A 23091-nucleotide genomic window follows, 5' to 3' on the forward strand; every position below is an offset into this window, starting at 1 on the left:
CAACAACAAAAATGTCAGCATGTATAGAAACAAGCTTCATCATGTTTGCTTGGATTTGATGCTTAAAAGAAACGTACAAGAAATGTCATTTGTCTTTTCAATCTGTGGATTTTTATTTTGCACCACTAGAGGGAGCCAGCATCAAACTTTACTGGACATGCGCCAAAAGCACTCCATGTGACACAAGCGCAGATTTGACCGAACGATGCAGTCGACTTGACGAGCAGAAAGGGGAAAAGAAAAGCACCGCCCTCAAGTGATGACGATAAGCGGAAGCTAGGAACATCTGCCGGGTTTTCTTGCTTTCCTCACCTGATTTTCTCCACGTGCGCGCGCGTGTGCGTGGATACGTGTGTATGAACACACACACTTTTGACATGATTGTTTGTTCAGCTGCCCTGCGTTTTTTTTGTTTTTTGTTTTTTGTCAACAGCAAGCATCTGAAAAGGACGTAACACTGTGATAAACCACAAGCCCGAACGCAACATTTTGTTGTGGACGCTTGACTTCACTTTTTCTACTCAAGTACTTGCGTGAGTCATTTCTGCCTTTTATACTTTGATTGTTTTATTTTTATACTACTTGAGTCAAGGTTGTTTTCATTATTCTAGACTTGTTGCTACTATTGGAGTAGAATTGTTTGAAGGGACTTGACTGCTTTTACTAGCTAGCAAGTAAGCAATTAGTGAGGACGGAGTCATGACTACTTTAAGGGAATTTGTGATTTTTTTTTGGTTCTTTTTTATGACATATTTTTGCCACTTTTTTATTTCACAAACACTTGTGAGTCGTTAAATGTAACTTTATGTTAATAAACAGATAATTATTTATAATAATTATTGAGTTGAATATAAAGTATGACCAGTTTGTGCATCGTGAATTCCTGCTACTCCTTTTGGTCACCAGAGGGCAGCGTATTGTTTGTATTGTTTATCTGTATGTTTTTCGCAACGTTAATGTTCAAAATTACATTTGTTGCTTGAAAGTCTCCTGACATTTGTTTTGTTATCCCGTGTTAATATTTTTGTGTTTAATTAGCCTTTTAAGCTAACATCTCATTCTCTACGTCTTACGTTTTAGTTTTTACCGCCTACTGCTTTGTCATGAAGTTTGCTATTGCCGCCGTTTGGCGCTCGTAACTCACATTTTTTTTGCTCTCAGGTCAAAGCATTAAATTCACCCTTATTTTGAAAACTCACAGGTGGAGCTGCACCTTTTTGTTTGGGTGGGGGCTCAACCTGACGTCAGAGCTTGGGGTAAGACACGCCCATTACCACCACATCGTCCATATGCTGCCGACACTGTGAGCTGATGAAGCTCCGGAGGAGGGAGGGGGGCGGGTTGAGAGACAAAAGGCGTGTTGGCCGGCGTGCGCGTGCGCAAGCGCGTGCGTGCGTGTGTGTTTGAGAGGGTCTTATATGAGGGTCGTCAGGCGGGGACTCGGCGGCACTTTGGTGGGATCTCCTCGACAGCAGCAGCAGGTCGGTAGATGTGCACGTGTGCACGCGCACGCCTTCCTTCATTGCGGCTTTTTTTTTTTTTTTTGCCACTGTTGAGGTATCGAGCGTGCGCGTGCACATGCATGGCGGGGGAAGCGAGCGCTTGGTCAGATGAACACACCTTACTTAAAAAACAAAAACAGGGATGATTTTTTTTGTTTGTTTGTGCAACCTCCGCATGGAAGGCGAGGCTTCATCATCATCATCATATGATGCATGCAAGTGACGGGAAGAAGAGGGAGGAAGAGGAGGATTTGATGAAGGTGGAACCAGGTTTTGATTAGGCGTGTGCGCGTGCGTGCGCGCGTGTCCGCGATCTTCATGTTGTGTGGTTACGGTGGAAGTCACTGCTCCTCACGTTTATTTATTTATTTATTTATTTATTTATTTATTTATTTTCAAAATTCAGCCTTAAGACAGTTTGACTTTAAATTTTGATCGACGTCATCACCAGTAGACCCACAAAAAAAAAGTCATAAACATCGGAAGACTCAACAAGTCTTCCGTTTAAGTTTGAGGCGGCCATCTTAGGGTCCATATACTAATTTTCATTTTAGCTAATTTTGATTTCGTTTTGAGTTGTTTTTTTTTGTTTGTTTGTTTGTTTTTAATTTAGCTAGTTTTAATTCGTTTTCAAGGCGGTTCTGTTAGTTTTCATTAGTTTTAGTTAGTAACCCAGATAGCAAAATGTGGTTGAATCAACGTTGAAATATAGTTCGGCTTAAGTGTTGAATCTACGTTGAGATCTAAAGTTTAAATTATACAGAAAGCGCAAGGTTGATAAAATGTTGAGTCAACGTTTGCTTTCCAACCATATATCACTCAATATCAATGTCGTTTCAACCATAATCTAAATGAGAATCTACATGCATCTTTGGTTGATTTTACATTGAATTCTAACGTTTAAATTAAACAGAAAGCGCAGGGTTGATAAAATGTTGAGTCAACGTTTGCTTTTCAACCATAAATCACACAATATCAATGTCGTTTCAACCATCATCTAAATCAGAATCTACATGTATCTTTGGTTGATTTTACATTGAATTCTAACATTTAAATTATACAGAAAGTGCAAGGTTGATAAAATGTTGAGTCAACGTTTGCTTTGTAACCATATATCACACAATATCAATGTCGTTTCAACTATCATCTAAATCAGAACCTACATGCATTTTTATAGTGAATTAATGTGAGGAATAAATGTTTTAAGTTAATCATCATTTACATTGGAATTTATCTAAATGTACATTATTATTATTACTATTATCATGCACATTAATATAGAACTACTTTTTTAAACTAACAAAAAATATTGGGTTAGTCCACTAGAAAAAAAAAAGTTACCGTATGTTTTTCACCTAGTGTTTCTGCAGATGTCTTACAACTTACTTGGATGTATTATTAGCTTGTTGATTTCCTTAACCATACTTCCCCATATGTATGAAAATCTTAGGACAGAAAATATGTTTAATATTCAAACATTTATTAGAAATCAAAACACAGTACTTTGTAACTGAATTCTGGGGAGAATGGAGGCAAAGAAAATAACACCCGTTTGGCTTCTGCCTCAAATAATGTTTGTTTTTATTGTATTATTCTTTTTCTTGACAAATGAATGAAATAAACATGAAATGAACTGTAGGAACATCAGTGTATAAAGCGGTAACCATTTCACTTTGACTGTACGTCAGTCCATAAAAAGACACACTAAATTTGACTTGCGTTCGCACTTGCGTCCAAGGCACTAGCATTGCTTGGGATGCCACCGTTACGCTCATGAGCAAAACGCAGCCAATGCTTGACAGTAACACCAAAGTCCTGCTGAGTCAGTGTACGGTCAAGCTGTCGAGCAGCAACTGAAAGACAAGATTACAAAAGAGAAGAGAGTTAGTATCCAATACAATTTATTGTTTTAGAAAAAAAGCTGTTCTGTTGTTACAGTAACTATCAGTAAGTATTAAGTAACACTTTTTTGTTGAATTTGACAATGTTGGTAAATACATGCGATGTCAATATAAAAACCACTGTAGATTTATTTTAGTTAACTCATTCACTCCCAAAGACGTATTTATACGTTTTTTAGGTTTTTGTTTGCTAGAGTTTTTGTATGAAGGCTTTGATGCAGTTTCTGACCTGAAGTGGAAGCTTAAAGCGATGGTAGTTATTACAAAAAAAAGTTTCATTCATGAAACAGATGAAGCACACTTTTTTTTTTTTGTAATAACTACTATCGCTTTAAGCTTCCACTTCAGGTCAGAAACTGCATCAAAGCCTTCATACAAAAACTCTAGCAAACAAAAACCTAAAAAACGTATACGTTTTTGGGAGTGAATGAGTTAATTAGGACAATTACAGAATGTTGAATGTGCAATGTAACTAGCTACTAGCATGAAAGTGTGTCGTGTATAGTTAGGTACATTGTTTATTTTATTTTCTAGTTTTACTACGACTTAAAGAGGGTAATGGTCAGAGGCCATTGTTCAAATTAATAGCACAAAAGGAAAATGAAGTCTGGTTATTTGGAACGTCGTTAACTCGCTGTCTAGCTGGTGAAATTTAGAAGCTTCGGAGCGAGGACAGCATAAAGATGAAAAGGTAAGGGGAGTAGCGGTGAAGAAAAAAAAAATACTGATTTTTACTGAGCTAAAGAAAATAATGTTGACATAATTTATTAGAAATGATTGACTTGTTTTGATAGCCACTGCTGTTGCAGGCAAACCTCGTGTTCCAATAAAATATTTTGCAAATATATCGAGTTGCGTATGCCTAAGCCAGGTCATGCTGCACCTCCACAAATAATGGAATAAATCCTGTGCTGTGCGAGCAACCAAAAATGTTACTCGCACCAGTGCTAGTAGTGGAAAAGTTAGTGTAGAGCCCTGGCCTGATGGAGTCCATCTTGACTGCAATATATTAATGAAAAGACAAAGATACATATACTAATTGCTGTTTTTGTGAAGTATCAATGATGTTTTTTTTTTTTTTTCATTGATTTCGGAATTGACCATTCTCTAATTAATAGATAAATAATGTCTATGTGGAGCCGCACTTTTAAAATGTGTCTTTTCTTAGTGTTTTTTTTTTTTTAAAGCTTTTTCTGGGAATTTTCAGTCATTCAAAAATATTTTTGGACAATTCAAAACAATTTTTCAGTTATACAAAAATGTTTTCGGAGAGTCAAACCCTTATTACGAGGTTTCGGGTATTGGAAGGATTCTGACTCCATACCCCAGGTGGAGTGATTTTACACAACAAAAGAAAGCAGCTCAGAACATTCTGCTCAAAAACAACTCTGTCTTGTAATAAGTAGTTTACATAGGCGATAACTCACCAAACATACAGTCTTGCATCACTGTCTCCTTGAATGCCTTCTTGCCAATGCAACACTTGTCTTGCTTCCCTGCCCAGTTGTATTCATTTAACAGCCCAGGGCATTTGTCATCACAGTTGCCATCATCCGTCTGATTAGGTTGTCCGAATTGGTGCCTTCAACGACAGCCAGGTGATTAATCTATGAGAGACGACATTATTATTATTATTAATTTAATTTTTGCACTCAACTTTTGTTGATAGAATTCTCCCGATGCCTGAAGATTTTACTTTTAAGTAAATTACATAACCTTTACTAAATTTTGCAATATTCATATACATCACCCCCTCTCCACCCCCCAGATGACTAACTAAATAACTAAATGACTAAAACTGAAAATAAAAATAATACATTTGTATTTCATTTTTGAATTGTATATTTTTCATCCGTTTTTACTTTCACTTTTAGTAATTTATTTATTTATTTATTTAGTCATTTATTTATTTTGAATTTTGGCAGTTTTGGTCCTCCATAATTATGCCTTACAAATTGGTAAAAAAAATTAAAATAAAATAAAAAAAGTGTGCTAAGATTTATGATGATTTGGTTCTACAACAGTGACCTTTGAAAAACTTACCAACTACGAATACAGTATTTCCCTTTCTTCCGGTTGGTCCCCAAGCACCGCAAAAAGGGTTGCCTGAAACAAACAGAAGACCCTGTTCAACATTTTTTTTCACAATGTGATTGTGTTCTTTCATAATCATAGTAGTTATTATTACTCACAACTTAAATTAACAATGGGTCTAGGTACCTGTTGTAGAGCTGTAATTGTGTTTGTAGTCTTGAAAAAGTGAGTTGTGCACCTAAACAATATCAACAACACAGCATGTAAGTTTCAAACTTACTGTACAAGTCAGCAATGTGTTACCGCAATAATATCATCACAATCATGTAGTACAGTGCGCAGAATCATTTACCTGTCTTGCGCTACTCCTCAGAATGGATTTTGTGGACAGAACATTTTGAAGAAACACTCAGAGCCTGAAACCTGAGCACAACCGATATTCTATTAATTATTATGTTATCTTATATTATGAATTCTGAAAACATACCAACATTACCTTAAAAAAATTTGCACTTTGCCCTCTTCCTCCTTATAGGTAAGACAGACCTCTGCATGTTCTCCTTCCCCATTAAACCTGTGCCAAGTTATATTCTCTGTCACTAATTTCAACATTTGGATGTGGTGAAAGGTAGTTCACCTAAGCTTTCTTCAGATTCTTAGAAATGAATATTTTGAGTGTTTGTTCACTTGTTTACTTACCAAAGAGGTTCACCAAGCTCTGGCCAAGGTACAACATGCCTTCTTAGTTTGAATAAGTAGTAAATTACTAATTAGCCATCTGGTTTCGAAGACGCTGGCACCACCTGTACGCCATGTGACTCGTCAAAACAGCACAAGTAACCTGTACATCAACAGACAACAAATGATATTAAAAGCAACAAAGTACAACATTTACACCTTTGTTTTATTACAGTGTGAAAAAAATGTGTTCATTATAGGCTCAATAATTAGTAATTACTAAAAAAATACTTTTACTTCCCTCAACAAATAAATATCCTGAAGCATGATTCGACTAGATTTCGTGATGAATTAAGTTATATACAGAAGTTAAACAAATTACAGATAAACCTTACATTACTATACAAGTGGACTTAATTTACTTTAAAAACTAAACCTAAAAGAAAACGCTATTCAAAGTTCTATCTTCAACTGTTAAACCAGCCTGTTAAAAACGACTGAAAAAAGATACATTCTTCATGTAAACGCTCCTGTAGCGCTTCAGTGTAGTTCGTTAGCTTACTAGCATATCAGCAACATAGCACACAGATAGGCTTGTAGTAACTCTCATTGTTAAGAGGCCGTCGGAATTAGCAACTTAGCTTCAACGTTTAGGATCATTCGAAACAATTTCTTCACTAAAACCACCTCTAAAGACCAATATGCTTAGCGACCCAACTGACAATGGACATGGTGATACATATTTGTTTTATTTAATGTAACTTTTACCGACCTGAAACACAGAACGTCGACGTTTGGATTCCCGCTCTTAGCACGGCTGTCGGCAATTTGAAATTCTTCTTCTTCTACGCTGTGTATGACTGTGTGTGTCAGTCTGGTTAGTAGCATGTCCCGCCATCTAGTGGCGCACTGTGGAACAGCGATCCAATAACGTTAGAAAGTACAGTAGATATTTAAATCAACTCGATGAAATTAAAATTGTATGAGATATATAATAGATTTTTAAAACATAACCTGGGAAATGTGTGTAACGCATAAGTCATTCCTCTTTTGTATTTTTTTAATATAATATTATGCACACAATGTACATATCACACAGCACTATAAAAAATACATAATTCAAGCTCTGCATATTTTACAATACAAGCTGAATATTATCCCAGAACAATGTAATATTTGGTGCTAGTGATAATTTGGTACCTTTTTATATGATTATACTCGCAGAGTTGCGTCTCAATAAAATAGCTTCATTACAATATTGCCCCCTAAAAGCTTTACCTCTGAATCAGATTTCCACTAAATGTAAATAATTATCTCTTTCATATGAATATTCATAGTTGTTTTTATTTTAGAATTGTTAGACTTAAAGTTTATGCGTTGCAGGTTGAAACAAAACTGGTCAGATAAAATGAGATTTTCTCTGATCAGCCAGTGAGTGCACCTAACTAAATATTATGGCATTGAAACTATTAACGGGAAAATTTAGATAACCACAAACGCACGCACGCACACACCAATGTCTGTGAAGTCAATTCAGTAGTTGTGTCAATATGAAGCCATAAAATATCAAATGTAAAACATAGGAAAATTAAATACTTACCCTTGAATCGCTACAAAGAAATGGTGAACGCACGTTCGAAGAACTTCTCTCTGGAAGCTTCATGAAAGTTCGTTCACAGAATTCACACACAAACTTTGATTGTTTGACCAGAAACATATTGAAATGTCTGTGTGATGATGTATTAAAATTCTTCTTAACATCTGTTATGCAAATAAGTAAAAAAATGTGTGTAGAAAAAATAAATAAATCTGAAACTGCATTTAAGAGTGGGACAAGACTGGCTATACATATGTGGCCCAGAGTTGTAAATTGATAGCTGGGCCAGATGCGTCACACAGCAACTGGCCCACATCCTGTTTGCCAGAGTCAAGCCAGTGCCACCTTTGCTGCTCCTGGGCCATGTTCGGCCCACATGCCTTATGCCAGTGTCGACTGAATGCCACCTGTGCCGGACTTATGCCGGATGTGGGCACATATTTTTGATGACTGGGCTGAAATGCACAAACTAGAAACTCTAACGTGTACAGTTTATTTGGTGGAAATGCCAGGTGTTTCGAGTACATTCAAATAATTTACAAGTTTTGCAAATACAGTGTTCCCTCGTTTTCCGCTGGGGTTAGGTACCAAAAAATACCCGCAATAAATGAAATCCGCAAAGTAGTTAGCTTTATGTTTTATATTTATTATAAATGTTTAAAGACTCTAACACCCCCCACCCACCAACCTGTCCCCAAAATACTTCCCCTCCCCCTCTCCTAGTCAATTTCTCAGCTGAAGGGAAAAAAAAAACAAGAAGGGCAAACATAGATTCAACGTTAATTAAACATTGACCTTTCAAACGTTTTAATTCAACCAAAATACAACGTTGATTCAATGTTATCTTTTAAACACAAACTTCAATGTTAACATAATGCTGTTGAATCAATGTTGATTGACCAATCAATCTTCAACCGTAACCAAAAATCATCCATTTTAACCCTAATTCAACGTTGAATAAACATCTTTTGCTATCTGGGAAATGCATAGTTTTTGTCATGACTCGAGTCATGCAGGAGTGATGTTTGGTTCTGGTATCATGTCTGGGGTCACGCCTGGGATAAGTTTGAGTAGAGTTCATGACCGTGCGCCAGAGTTCACGACCCACGTGTCTGTTTTGGTTCTGATGTAACAGCATCCAGCTTCAACTGTTTTTTTTTCAGCACACAATAGTTTTAGTTTACTTGTGCGCAATATTAAAAAAATAATAAAATAAACAGCATGGGAGTGACGTCATCTTTTCGTGCTTTTCTATTGGCTGCTGCTAGGTGACGTCACCTCTATGCGAATTCCGGTTGATGTCAAAATAAATTGACTTCAAATCATCGCCAAAGGCTCATCATGCATGAAATTAATTACCAAAGACGATAACAAAGGACATTTTTGCTATAATTAGAGTTAGTTTTAGTTAGTTTTGTAAACATAAAACGCAGTTTCAGTTAGTTTCCATTTTTTAAAGAGCATTTTTGTTTTTATTTTATTTTGTTAAAGAAATTGTTTTTCAAATTTTAGTTGTAGTTTTTTTTTTTATTAGTAACCTTGGAGTAGACCCACAAAAAAAACGTCTCCAGAGTCTACCATTGCTTTATGATTTATGTATGATTTATTATGATGCTTTTTATGATTGCTTGATGACGAGTTGGTTGAAATGTATACATTTATAAAGTATTTGCTGATGACATTCCTCTAACAATATGCAATCTGTGTTTTAGTAGTTGTTGTTGTCGTCTGCGTTGCCGTCACGCGACGCTAATGAAAAATTAATACGCTCATCTTTTAGCAACGAGGCCTGAGCGGCAGCAGCGGATTGTACGAGCGCACTTCAAACAAAAACAACAACAAATCTTTCAAATCCGTGTTTTGCCGTTGAAATGCTTTTCAAAAAGTCTCATGTGTGTGTTGCATGTGCGCCTGTAAAGGGCGTGGCCTCGTCACGGGAGCATGTGGGCGTCAACTTGTGGTCCTTGTCAGTGTTGTCATTTCGTACTCGTCAAAATTCAAAATAAACAAATAAATTAATTAATGACTAAAAATGAAAATAAAAATGTATATAAAAAAATATAATTTGAATATTAGGTCCCCCAAAAAATAATAAATATAAATGTTAATAAAAAAGAGAAAAAAAATACATTTGTATTAAATTTTTTTAATTATGTTTTTTATATCCGTTTTTATTTTCATTTTTAGTCATTTATTTATTTTTTTTAGTCATGTATTTTGTTTGAATTTTGGCAGTTTTGGTCCTACATATATTTCGACGGTTTGTCCTGCTAGCATAAGCGCCGGCGTTAGCTTTCCTTGCAAAACAAATAAATAAATTAAATAAATAAATAAATAAATCCAGTTTCCTTTTAACGGCGCTTCCTGTTACCAAATGTAAACACTGTGCGCTTATGTGTTGCCGTGGTAACAGACATCACACACCTGTTGCCGGGGACGGAGGAGAGGTTCAAAGCTCACCCGAGCGACAGAAATGTTGACTTGAGTGCGTGCGTGTGCGTGTTTACACCCGTGCGCCGCGTCGGTCGGGAAAAACGAATGCGCGGGAAAGTCGGCGTGAAAGTGGCGAGTGACAAACATCACTTCCTGTCCTTTTCCTCGCCTCGATATTCCATGTGTGCAACGCATCTACGCCGCAGAAGCTAACAAGCTAGCAACAAGCTCGGTCTGGTTACTAGTTTGGTTCAACACGTTGCGTTTTTTCCGCTAAGTCTCCGTCTGTCATCTTTGCCCTCCGTGGTGGTGAATAAGCTGCAGTAAACTTCTTACAAAATGTGGTTTTCAACAAGTTATTATAGGAGGAGTAATTCAGATGTAAAAAAAACGTGCTAATGGCTAAGCTAAGCTAATGTTATCTCACTGATGTGACTACATGACTGTATAGCTGATAGCGCAAGACTTCTGAGGTGGTCAGGCGACCATATTGCTCCTCTCAAGAAACGTTTCTTGCCAGTATGGAAATTGGAGAATATTTGAGACAGTACTTAGTAGAAGCAGCATGATTTATGCTGTTTTACATTTGTTAAAGGGATACTTGACTCATTGAGCCATTTTTAGCAGTAGTAAAAAGTGAATATTTTTTCTATAATTAATGTGGTAATGTCATTATTTTTCATGTACAATTAGTACCTTTTAAAAAGTACTTTTTCTACTTGCTGTCGACTGATGATGACATCACTCTGTGCAGAGGAAGTAGGTAGCGACCAATCATGGCTCACCTGTTTTCTGGCTTTTGGTCAGTAAACTGATGCTGCATTCGAGGATGGTCGGAAGTCGGAAATATCCGAGTTCAAACCAGGAAGTGCGGCTGGGAACGCCCCCTTGAACTCGGAAATTCCACTTGCGAAGTCGGAAGGAAAAAAGGAACCTGACTTCACCGGCGGACAACAATGTGACGTCACTCTGAATGGCAAAACACAATTTACTCGATTATAAAACTAGATAGCTTTCTTCATTCATAAATATTCACCATAACTTCATGTAACGCAACGTACGTGACAGTATTGCCGCTATATCCCTGCATGAAATTATACGGTAAACTACTTAACTGTATGGATTGCTTATGAAATAAGATTAAAACAATAAATGAAACAAAATTGCAAAAAGGTACGTTTTCTGGAGGTCAAATTGAGTTTTGAGGACCAAAATAAAAAACAATTTATCACTATCCGGCATTTTGGTTGTTTACTTTCACCTCGAACACTCTGAGGTCGGAACTGTGAAGTTTCAACTCGAATATTTCCGACTTCCGACCATCCTCGAATGCAGCATTAGCCATGATTAGTCATTAGCACAGGTGATGTCATCATCAGTCGACAGCAAGTAGAAAATTTACTTTTTAAAGGTATTAATTGTACAAAAAAATAATGAAGTTACCACATTAATTATTGACAAAATGTGTCGTAAAAAGTGAATATTTTGTCTATAATTAATGTAATAACGTCATTATTTTCATGTACAATGAATATTTAAAAAGTAATTTTTCTACTTGCTGTCGACTGATGATGACATCACCTGTGCTGAGGACCAATCATGGCTCAGTTTACCGACCAAACCCAGAAAACAGGTGAGCCATAATCGGCTGTTACCTACTTCCTCAGCACAGGTGATGTCATCATCAGTAGACGGCAAGTAGAAAAAATACTTTTTAAAGGTATTAATTGTACATGAAAAATAATGAAGTTATCAAATTCATTCGGGACAAAATATCAACTTTTCACTGCTGAAAATTGTTCAATGAATCAAGTATACCTTTAAACGTAAACAATAGCACTTAAGACATTTTACATTTTTGTTTGTTTGTTTGTGTGTGTCATTGATCTCAACTGGTTCAATTGTGGTCACATGTTCACAACTACAGCTAGTAGTGCGCAATAAAACTTTGTACACATTAATGATATTGGCCAAAAATAAGAGGGGGGTGGGGAGGGGGGCTGAATATATAAATATATATTTCGTCAGGTGGCTGCCAGCACATGGTCAATAATTCATCAGCGACTTATACCTGCTGCTATTTTTCTGTTTTGAATTATGAATGAAAATGTTGACGTTTCCATGGCAACCCTGTCTCGTTGTCTTCCTGACAAGAGTTGAAGTTGTCGTGTTATTAATGAATGAATGAGCTTATGAGAAGGAATAACGACGTGGCAAACAAACAAACAAACAAACAAACAAACAAACAAACAAACGGGGGCCTCCTGGGCACATTGAGCGGCTCCTGTTTGAATCCCGCTAACTTGTAAGCCATCCATCGCTGTCCACTTTTGCGGTATTGATTTTTTATTGCTGTCCATCTGCGGTTGCCTGGGGGGGGTGTTCATGACAGGATGGCATCTGGATTGAAGATGTGTATATATATTTTTGTAATGAAAGGGAAGAATAAAATCTGTAATCCAAAAAGGTGGAAAGAGACGGGAAGGCCGAAATGAAGGGAAAAAAAATCATCAAAGAAAGCGAAAATATGAAGAAAATGTGAAGGAAAGGGAAGCAAAAGAAGGAGAGGAAAGCAACGAGAAGGCGTGCAGGCTCTTGATGAGATTATCCCGCCAGCCTTCGCGACCATCAAATTAAACACAAGAAGAGCGCGCAGACGAAAGGAAACAAGAAGAAGCGGAGGAGGATGTTGGAGACGTCGCATCTCACTCCGAGAAAAGAAGCGATTGGCACAAAAAAGAAAAAGCAATTTGATCAAAATCAATACATTACATTTTAAAAAACAGTGATGTCACAAGTATTTTGTGCCAAGATTTTTTTTCACGCTGTGACAGACTGCACGCAGCCCTATTGACGACGCCATCTTGTTTTGATCACATGACTACAAAGAGCCAATCAAATTCTTTGACTGTCTCTGATTTGATTGACAATGATTTTCTGCTTCATTTTGTAGATAAGCAAATAATCGTCATGATCTACTCCAGTCTGACTCGCTAATGCTAATTAGCGCAGTAGCGGCACTGTTATCCCTCAAACGAACGGCTATTCAACTCAACTCAACTTTATTTATAAAGCGCTTTAAGAATAGGTATTACTATTTACAAAGTGCTGTACATAAACATAAATATTGGTTGTGCAGTAAAGAATAAGACAACAAAACAAGAACAAAGCAAACATTTTGAAGTGCGTATACAAGTTTTTTTTAAGTAAATACATTTTACGTAAGTAAATTAATGAGAAGTAAGCGAATGAATAAAGAAATAAATAAATGCATAAATAAGTCGACTAAACATCAAACTCATACACACCACAAAACGCCAAGAACAAGTCTCATGATACGCCAAAAGCCAAAGAATACAGAACTGTGTTTTAAGACATGTTTTAAAAGAGGATAAAGAGGGGGATTGCCTAATATGGAGTGGTAGGTCATTCTAAAGGTAGGGACCGGCAAAAGCAAAGGCTCGATCTCCAGGATAGGGATTATGTGTTCCCTCTTACGGGCACCAGTAAGGAGACGAGCAGCAGCATTTTGGACAAGCTGGAGACGCTAGAGGGAGGACTGGCTGATTCCAAAATAAAGTGCATTGCAGTAATCTAGCCGAGATGTAACAAAGGCATGGATTACCATTTCTAAGTGCTGCTGAGATAGATTTTGACCTTAGCTAGCTGCCTAAGATGAAAAAAGCTGGATTTGATAACAGCGGCAATTTGCCGGTCCAGTTTAAAGTCACTGTCCATCTTGACACCCAGGTTTGAGAATGTTGGCTTTAGATAGTGTGCCAGAGGATCCAAGTCGGCAGGATGAGAAGAGCCGCTGGGACCAAAGACCATAACATAACATCCTCACATTATGCTCTTCCTACGTAAAAAAAATAATAATCAACTTTTATCGGCATAAACTTGATCGTGACTTTTCCCTTCTACTCTCTAATGGGGCTACATTATTAGAATGTACAGAACCACACTGCCCCCTAATGCCAAATCAGGTACAACATGTGTTCCAAGTACTCAAACAAGGGCAAGACAGTATCAAATCATTTAAATAAAATGGATTTTAGGACCTTTAAAATCACATTTTTTTGGCACATGCTTAGAAAACAGAAAATTGAATAAAGACGAATGCAAGTGACTTTTATACATGGGGAAAAAAAAATTCTAATTGGCAGTAACACCAACAAACCACCACCACAGGCATGTTTTCGCTTCTGCCTCTTCTTCTCACTTCCAATTCCGCTGTACATCTCCCAACAGAGCTCAGTGCTGCCTGGCATGTTGTGGCACAAAGTGGTACTACAGTGTTGCCTCGCTATAACGCGGTTCACTTTTTACAGTCTCACTATTTTATGAATTTTTTCAAAGTGCAATTTTGCATGCATTTTTTTACAGTAAAGTACCTATTTAATAAAATTTATTAATGTTTGAACCTTTATTCAACATTTAAACGAGAAAAATGTGAGAAAATGTTTAACCCTTGATGAGAAAAGTGTACAGTATAAGCATTAAAACATTCATAATAAATGTAAAACATAAAGCTAACTACTTCCCGGATTTCATTTCATTGCGGGTATTTTTTGGAAGCAAAAAACGAGGGAACACTGTACATTGAAGTCGGACAATTCCAAATTCCCATAATCGCATTAGCGTGCGCACTACCATGTTCTTGTTGTCGTCTTCCCTGCGGACATTTTGGATGCAGACCATGTGACAAAAGTCATCTTTGCGTTGATGTACTTCGTTTTTCTTTCTTGCGGCAGGTGCGTTCCAAAGAAATTCCGATCCTGGTGCGTGAACTAGCGGCCAAGGCTACATGCTAGATCGACGTTGAAGAAAAAGAAGAAGAAGTTCAACACGCACCCCCCAAAAAAGTCAAGATGGACTTTGTGATGAAACAAGCTTTAGGCGGTGAGTTAATCGACATGTCGTGTTAGCTTAGCATGCTACTTATTATGCTACTTGTTAGCGCCGAATGACGCTAGCTTGAATGTTTCTTTGAAAGCTGGTCTGAGGATTTGAAAAGTGGTTCCAAGATGTCTGATGTGGTCTCAAGGCAAGACAATTTCATTTACTCAATAAACTTCAACGGGTTTGGGATGAGAAGTGCAGAGATTTGGTGTGCCTGTCAGTAAATACGAGCTTCTGTGGCTAGCATTAGCATTAGCGCAAAAGTCATGAAGGGAAATTACATTAGTGACACGTTAGATGCAGCAAACTGTCAACAAAGGGCGACACACGCACAGCTGAATGTGCTAACGTGATTAGCGGAGGCAAATGAATCTTATTGGAAGGGAAATATTGACTTTTTTTTTTTTTTTTTTTTTTTTTTTACTGATGGTTTCATTAGAAACAAGCCCAGCAGCTCTTTTTTTTACTGATGGTTTCATTAGAAACAAGCCCAGCAGCTCATCTAAAAACAAATCAAAAAGGAGCAAACAGGAAGTGCGTGTCTTTTGATTTCCTGTGCTGCGATCAGCGGGCTGAAAAAATCAATCGGCGACATGTCACGAACGCGTCCTCGGAACAATATCCGGATTTACGGCATAGCGTGAGGTAAAAATAGCGTACGAGTGATGACGTGCGGACAGCAAGAGGCAGCGTGATGAAAAAACTGATCTGGGATCAGTCGTGTGCAGGGCCAATCCTTCCTGCTCATTTCCTTTTTCATTTTATTGATCTTTTTTGTTTTCCCTCCCATCCCGAGCGTGCTTCCTGCCGGCACCCAAAGCTGACGTCTGATTGGATGGTGAGATCCGATCAGGTGATGATGCAGCAGATAAGACCACATTATTGTGCCGAGTCATCTCCTTCAGATGGAGGAGAGCGTGTTTGAGCCACGTCGTCAATGGAGTTAACGAGCAGCACTTCAATTAGCCTCCTTTGTGCTAATGCTAACGACCTGCAGGAAATGGGAGGAGCAAGAGGAGCAGTCCCGTTTATTTACAACCCCAATTCATCCTCATCTTCACGCTCATGCATTTATGTAATGTTCATTTAATCAACAAAAACTACACAAAAATAATTTTGTCAACACCAGGGTTATTATAGTTTGGAATTTTTCTTTTTTTTTTTAGTTTTTATTTTGTTTTGAATTTTGTTTTTTAAATTTAGTTAGTTTTAATTTGTTTTCAGGGTGTTTCTGTTAGTTTTCATTCGTTTTAGTTATTTAATAAATGCTTTGTTTTAGTTTAGTTAGTTTCAGTATTAGTTTTATTTTTTTTGGAAAATGTGTATTACTTGTAGGGCTTGGTTTCGATTCAGATTTCCAAATTCGATTCGATTCAGAAGGGCCTGATTCGATTTTTTATTTGAAGGAAAAACACTCCCAAAGTCGATGCTAACTTCCCGTTAGCATTTGCTAACTTCCTGTTAGTGCTAGGCTAGCAATGGTTTTTAAAAACGAAGTGCGTTTTGTATTTCAATATACAGTGGTTGTCATTCTTAACGTTGTGTATTTAGTTTTACAGTTAACTCCAACTGTGGTGTTATTAAACAGCTAAAAGGATGCTTAGGGAAAACATAATAACATACACAAGCAAAATGATGCCTTCAGGGTACTTTCAAAGCGTCGGAAACTTCGGCATTCTTCGATAATAACCTGGGGGGGGGGACTGTAAAAGTATCGATTCATGGTTTTATGAATCGATATTGGGCTATGAAAAGGAATATTGATTCGATGTCGATATATGGATATTTTAGACCCTGCCCTAATTACTTGTGTGCAATATTTCAAAAAACAACATGGGAGCGACGTCATCTGAAGGTGCTTTTCTATTGGCTGCTGCGAGATGACGTCACTTCCGTTAATTTCAAAATAAATGTACTTAAAAATCACATTTAAAATCATCCCCAAAGGCTCATGCATTCAATTAATTACCAGAGACTAAAACGAAGAACATTTTAGCTTAAATTATAGTTAGTTTTGTAAACATAAAATGTAGAAACAGTTTTCGTTGTTAAAAAAAAGCATTTTCATTTTTATTTTGTTAACGAAATAGTTTTTTGAATTTTAGTTTTTTTCATTAGATTTAGTTCTGTAAAATAACCTTGGTTGTGACGCATTTTTCACTGGACTAAAACTAGACTAGACTAGATGAAAACCCTCATTATAAAACAATAACTGGTACTAAATAATTATGCATTTTGTCGACTAATGAAGAAAAAATGTATTTCACTTAATAAAAACTGGACTGAAATCTATGGACATTTTCGTTCATGAAAAAAATGAGACGATTTTGTCAAAACTTCACACTGTCATGTGACACACAGTGACCACGCCTACTTTCAAATCTGCAGCTAGCGAATTCAACATGCACAAATACACGGGACGGACAGGAAGTGGATTCACAGTTGAAAGGTTAAAAAATATATAAATATATTATAGTTAGAATGTAACATGAATCCAACGGCTATAACGTTCCAACTATTATGTTAATCCAACTGCTGACTAATGCTAGCTAATTTACTAGCTTGTAGCATGTAGCTAAAGTAACCATTGTAATTGTGTCAAGTTGTTTGTTGATGTTGTAATTTCGCAGATTTGGAGGCAATATTGCAGGCCAACTAATTTTTGTTGCGTCTGACGCCTTTCACACTGCTGAACCGCCACTTTTAACAAACGTGTAGCCCCCTTTTCACCCTGCTTTTATTTCTCGGATGACTGCACAATGTTGCACGGAGCTCCCGAGTGCTCCGAAGGACAAACGGCGGATATTTCTGTTCCGTTTTTGCTCAGCAGATTTTGAGGAAAAACTGAAGCCCCTTTCATACAGCAAGGAGGTTGTTAAGCCACCAGTTTCTTTGCTTCACATGTAGACCGGATCTTCTTTCACATCTCTGATTCAGTAAATTTGGGGGAACTCGAGCCCCTTCTTTTTTGCTGTCCTGCATGGAAGGTATCGATACAGAATTGATTGATTTCCTGGCATCTGCAATAGTACTGAATCTTTGATGTGACAATTTTGCTGTAGCCCCTTTCACGCTGTCCATCATTTAAAAAAAATCAGTTTTCGCAGGTTGCATTTGTTTTGTGTAACGTGTAAAAGAAGGAAGTGACATGCTAGCCCATTTCACGGCACCCATCAAAGCATGCTCATTATGTACGGTACCGATACAAAAATGGAGGGACGAAGGTGACCTTGCAAATTAATACGACTAATGAGGTCGGAATGAGGGATGGCGAGACAATCACGGCATGTGACATTTTAACACCGACACTCCCCTCATATGTTCCACTTTGTGGATGCAATGTTTGTTTTGGTTTGCTGTCACACGCCCGCAGCGCACAGGCTGACCTTAGCCCCACCCTCATGCTGGGCACTGACCTCACATTAACCCCCGCACCCACCCAACCAACCCCCCTTTCTCACCAGCTGGGTGTTAATTTGTCACCCTCAACGCTTGTTGCAGTCGCACGGCGCCACGGGCAGGAAAAGACCTGATGAAGATGATGATGATGATGATGATGATGATGATGATGATGAGGTGCGCTTGTACGCCACAGCCATCACATCAATGCGTGCAATAAATAACACATTACATGTAAACAATACACAATAATAGCTTATATTTCATCATATTGTGCATAATTATACTATTATTGTTATATATATATATATATATATATATATATATATATATATATATATTTAATTATTAGTGATATTATTTTTTATTAATATATATAAAATATTAATAATGATAATAATAATAATAATAATAATAATAATAATAATAATTATTATTATTATTATTATTATTATATTCTTTATAATTAATTATGTGGAAGTAAATCAGTGCCATCAGAATTTGAATTTGTAACACTGATTTTATTTTTGCACTGAATTTCTTTCACCTAGCATTTCTTTTTTTTTACGTTTATTAACATGTTGAATTTCGATGCTAAATAAAATTCAATGTTTGTAACGTGGAAAAAAAATTGGTTTAAAAATTCTAAGATATTCACATGTTCAAAATAAGGAATAAAATAATAATAACAATAATAATGACTTGCTTGTGCACTGAAGCTGATGAAGTCCCTTTCACTGCATTTTGAGACGTTCGACGCGCACGTGTTGCGCGTGTGCGCGCGCGCCAAGAAGAAGATCGATTAGCGTGACGCAGTTGTTTTCTTTCTCTGTTGCTGGATCCATAATTCATACAACTCAGGTGGTCCCGTATTTACGATCGACCGCAGCCAGGTAATAACGAGACTCCATCGACGCTTCGTGATACGTTCAGGCGCCGCCAAACACGTGGACCTTTTCACCATCTTCTCTTCTTCTCTTGTGTCTCGGTGATGCGTTCAGGTGCCACCAAGGACATGGGCAAGATGCTGGGCGGCGAGGAGGAGAAGGACCCCGATGCGGCCAAGAAGGAGGAAGAGCGTCAGGAGGCTCTGAGGCAGCAGGAGGAGGAACGCAAGGCCAAACATGCCCGCATGGAGGCCGAGAGGGAGAAGGTCCGGCAGAGCATTCGCGACAAGGTAGCGCACAATTTTTATTTATTTTTTAATCCTCCGTTAGCCTGCCAGGCAAGCTCACAGTGGGCAGTGGTAACTTGCTAAGCATGTTGTATTGCTAATGCTAATGTTCAGCAGAGCATTCAGGACAAAGGCAACACAAACTCTTCCATTAGCTTCTCAGGCTAGCTCCCAGTGGGCAGTGGTAACTTCCTTAGCATGCGGTATTGCTAATGCTAATGCTAATGTTCAGCAGCGTATTCAGGACAAGGTAACACAAACTCCTCCGTAAGCCTCCCAGGCTAGCTCACAGTAGGCAGTGATAATTTGCTTAGCATATGCTAATGCTAATGCTAATGTTCAGCAGAGCATTCAGGACAAGGTAATTCAAACTCCTCCATTAGCCTCCCAGGCTAGCTCACGGTGGGCAATGGTAACTTCCTTAGCATGTGCTAATGTATCTGTTAGCCTGACAGCAAGCTCACTGTGGCCAGTGGTAACTTCCTTAGCATGTGCTAATGGTAATGCTAATGTCCAGCAGAGCATTCGGGACAAGGTAGCGCCAAATCCTCGGTCTCCCAAGCCTCCCAAGCTAGCTCATGGTGGGCAGTGGTAACTTGCTTAGCGTAATGCTAATGTCCTCCATTAGCCTGCCAGGCTAGCTCACAGTGGCATGTGGTAGCTTGCTTAGCATGTGCTAATGCTAATGTTCAGCATAGCATTCAGGACAAATGCAAACTCCTCCGTTAGCCTTCCAGGCTAGATCACATGGGCCAGTTGTAACTTGCTTAGCATGTGCTAATGCTAATGTTCAGCAGATCATTCAGGAACAGGTAGTGCAAAAAACTCCTCCGTTAGCCTGCCAGGCAAGCTCACAGTGGGCAGTGGTAACTTCCTTAGTATGCGGTATTGCTAATGCTAATGCTAATGCTAATGCATGTGGTAGCTTGCTTAGCATGTGCTAATGCTAATGTTCAGCAGAGCATTCAAGACAAGGTAACGCAAAAAACTCCGTTAGCCAATGGGCTGCCAGGCAAGCTCACGGTGGGCAGTGGTAACTTCCTTAGCATGCGGTATTGCTAATGCTCATGTTCAGCAGAGCATTCAAGACAAGGTAACGCAAACTCCTCTGTTATCCTCCCATGGTAGCGCACAGTGGGCAGTTGTAACTTGCTTAGCATGTGCTAACGCTAATGCTAATGCTATTGCTAATGTTCAGCAGAGCATTCAGGACAAAGTGGCACAAACTATTCCCAGGCAAGCTCACGGTGGACAGTGGTACCTTTCTTAGCATGTGCTAATGCTAAAGGTACTAGCACCTTCACTGTTGCCAATGCTAACGTTAACATCACTGCTTATGTTACATGTATTTGTTTGTAGTTCTAGTGACAATGCTAATGCTAACTTATTAGTGAGCTCTACCGTTGACGGGCTCAAGAGACGCGTGTCGTTTTGTAGTACGGCCTGAAGAAGAAGGAGGAGAAGGAGGCGGAGGAGAAGGCGGCAATGGAGCAAGCATGCGAGGGCTCCCTGACGCGTCCCAAGAAGGCCATTCCCAGGGGCTGCGGGGACGACGACGACGATGACGACGAGAGCATCCTGGATACCGTCCTCAAGTTTCTGCCCGGTCCGTTGCAGGACATGTTCAAGAAGTAGAACCTGGTGAGGTGGGGAAAGGGATTGTAGGAAAGATGATTCATAGCCCGGGACGAGGGACATTCTTTGCCAAAACTGTTGGAGGCTTCACACTGCCCTTTTTTTCTACACATTTCTCTTCCGCAAATTCTCCCTGCAACATTTCTTTGAATTCATGTCTTTTGATTTGGTGGCATGTCACCTGTTGCTAGGCAGAGTCCACCAAATCCAAAATTGAAAGTCTTATTTTTTTTCCGGACACGTGCCTTCATCGCAAATGGTTGCCATGCCGACGTTTTCGGATTGCCTGATTGGCCGGCAGACAAACAGAAAGTAACAACGACACTGCCAGATTAAACGTGTTGCATTCTATTGGCTCGAGAGTCGAAAACACCTTTTCACGCCGTCAAAGCGGAACTTCAACGGTCTAAGGGTAAAATGAAGTAAGGTGAAAAATGTTTACGCAGTAAGCATCCTATTAAGGGAATAATTTAGTATTGATGTAAAAGTTCGAACACTGTATGAGCCGATGAAGATGACTAAACTGACTGTTATGCCTCGGATGCACCAAAACGAGCCCCTTTCACACTGCCTATTACGCGACTTATCCCTGACCTTCCCCCTGATTGTTACCCTGCCTAAAAAGTACCAAAAATGTTGATGGGAATGAACTAAACCTTCAGATTTTTCAACTTGGAGGCCTCACAGCAGCTGTGTGAAAGGTCCAATTGGGTAAAGGCTCTTCGGTTCCGTTTCTGATGCGCCCATTTTGCAGGAACCGTTTCACACTGCCCTTTAAAGCATTTCTTCGACTGTTTTTTTTGTTGTTGTTGTTGTTGTTTTGAAGTCGTCCAGAAGTTCAAGTCGTCTTCTGAGGTAGTATCGATGGTGGTGTGAAAGGGAATCTGGTAAAATCCATTTTCTTGCTGGCTTCCTCGTAAACGTCACAGGTCGATAAAGACCACATCTCTGACACACCCTTTCACATTGCCCTTCAAAGACAACTTATCCTAGATTGCTAACCTGCGTGAAAGGTACCCACACAGATGGGGGATACAATTTGTCAACTTCCATGGTTCCGACTGAGGTGTCTGCTAAAACATCTTGTGTTTGCCAGAATCTGCTTGAAAGGCAAAACTGGATGGATGCTCTTCTGTCTCAGTTGCATGAATTTTGAGGACAATAGCCCCTTTAACGCACACAATCCACCAAAGGCAGTCTTTTTTTCTGCTGTCTTGTGTGAAAGGTATCAACAACTTTTAAAAGTGACTCATGTAATTATTCAATCGCAGGATTTTGTTTCTCTGTGTGAAAGTGCTGGATTCCTTAAGAAAGCGCCAAATTTTGCAGACTGTACCGTATGAAAGGGGCTCGTAGTGTAAAGTTTCTCGCTTCTTTTTAGTGTTAAAAATTGGACACGTATATGCACTAGTGTGCTGTGGCCAATGAAAAATATTGGGGGTGGTGAAACTTCTAAATTCGTCACCATGGAGACCAAAGAATACGATTGCTCTCGACATCAACCCACCCCCAATTCTGATTTCAAACTGTGCGTCAACAGTGTGCTAGTGATGCATTATGGGTACATTAGTGGTGCTTCATCAGCGCGTCAGCAGCACTGATCTATATATGTGACTGGATAGCCGATAGGCCAAGCTGTATATGTCTCATCTGTACGTATAGCGTATAGTTTATACAGTATTCGAGTAACAAGATGGCCGCCCTGTGTCTTCAACGGCTAGCCACTCATATGTACAGGTACAGTGGCTAAAGGGCGAAGAAGCTAAAATGCTATGAAGCTAAAAGCTCACAACAAGGCTAAACGCTTTGTTGAGTGCAGGAAGATCACAAAACACT

At 38.7% G+C, this 23091-nt stretch overlaps 1 protein-coding gene and 1 long non-coding RNA gene across 4 annotated transcripts; one reads left to right on the forward strand and one right to left on the reverse strand.

Annotated features, from left to right (window-relative positions):
* The first annotated feature begins 323 nt into the window (after positions 1-323).
* Positions 324-22993, forward strand: LOC144025854 (complexin-2). 3 transcript variants are annotated; one of them, XM_077532221.1, is made up of 5 exons: positions 324-338; positions 434-533; positions 14900-15047; positions 19448-19623; positions 21058-22993. In XM_077532221.1, exons 3-5 carry the CDS (start codon positions 15017-15019, stop codon positions 21253-21255), a joined length of 405 nt encoding a protein of 134 aa, XP_077388347.1. In that variant the 5' UTR covers positions 324-338; positions 434-533; positions 14900-15016; the 3' UTR covers positions 21256-22993. The 3 variants fall into 3 exon arrangements, with proteins under 3 accessions (XP_077388347.1, XP_077388346.1, XP_077388348.1); XM_077532220.1 differs by lacking the exons at positions 324-338; positions 434-533 and adding an exon at positions 1340-1481; XM_077532222.1 differs by lacking the exons at positions 324-338; positions 434-533 and adding an exon at positions 1684-1762.
* On the reverse strand, positions 3139-7007 carry LOC144026193 (uncharacterized). Its single transcript, XR_013285071.1, has 8 exons — positions 6888-7007; positions 6137-6278; positions 5934-6011; positions 5790-5860; positions 5624-5675; positions 5447-5509; positions 4831-5010; positions 3139-3355 (listed from the first exon to the last, which is right to left on the reverse strand). It is a non-coding gene; the product is annotated as an uncharacterized LOC144026193 (long non-coding RNA).
* Positions 22994-23091: the final 98 nt, after the last annotated feature.

This window comes from Festucalex cinctus, chromosome 9 (genome assembly GCF_051991245.1).
Source record: "Festucalex cinctus isolate MCC-2025b chromosome 9, RoL_Fcin_1.0, whole genome shotgun sequence".
Lineage (NCBI taxonomy): Eukaryota > Metazoa > Chordata > Actinopteri > Syngnathiformes > Syngnathidae > Festucalex > Festucalex cinctus.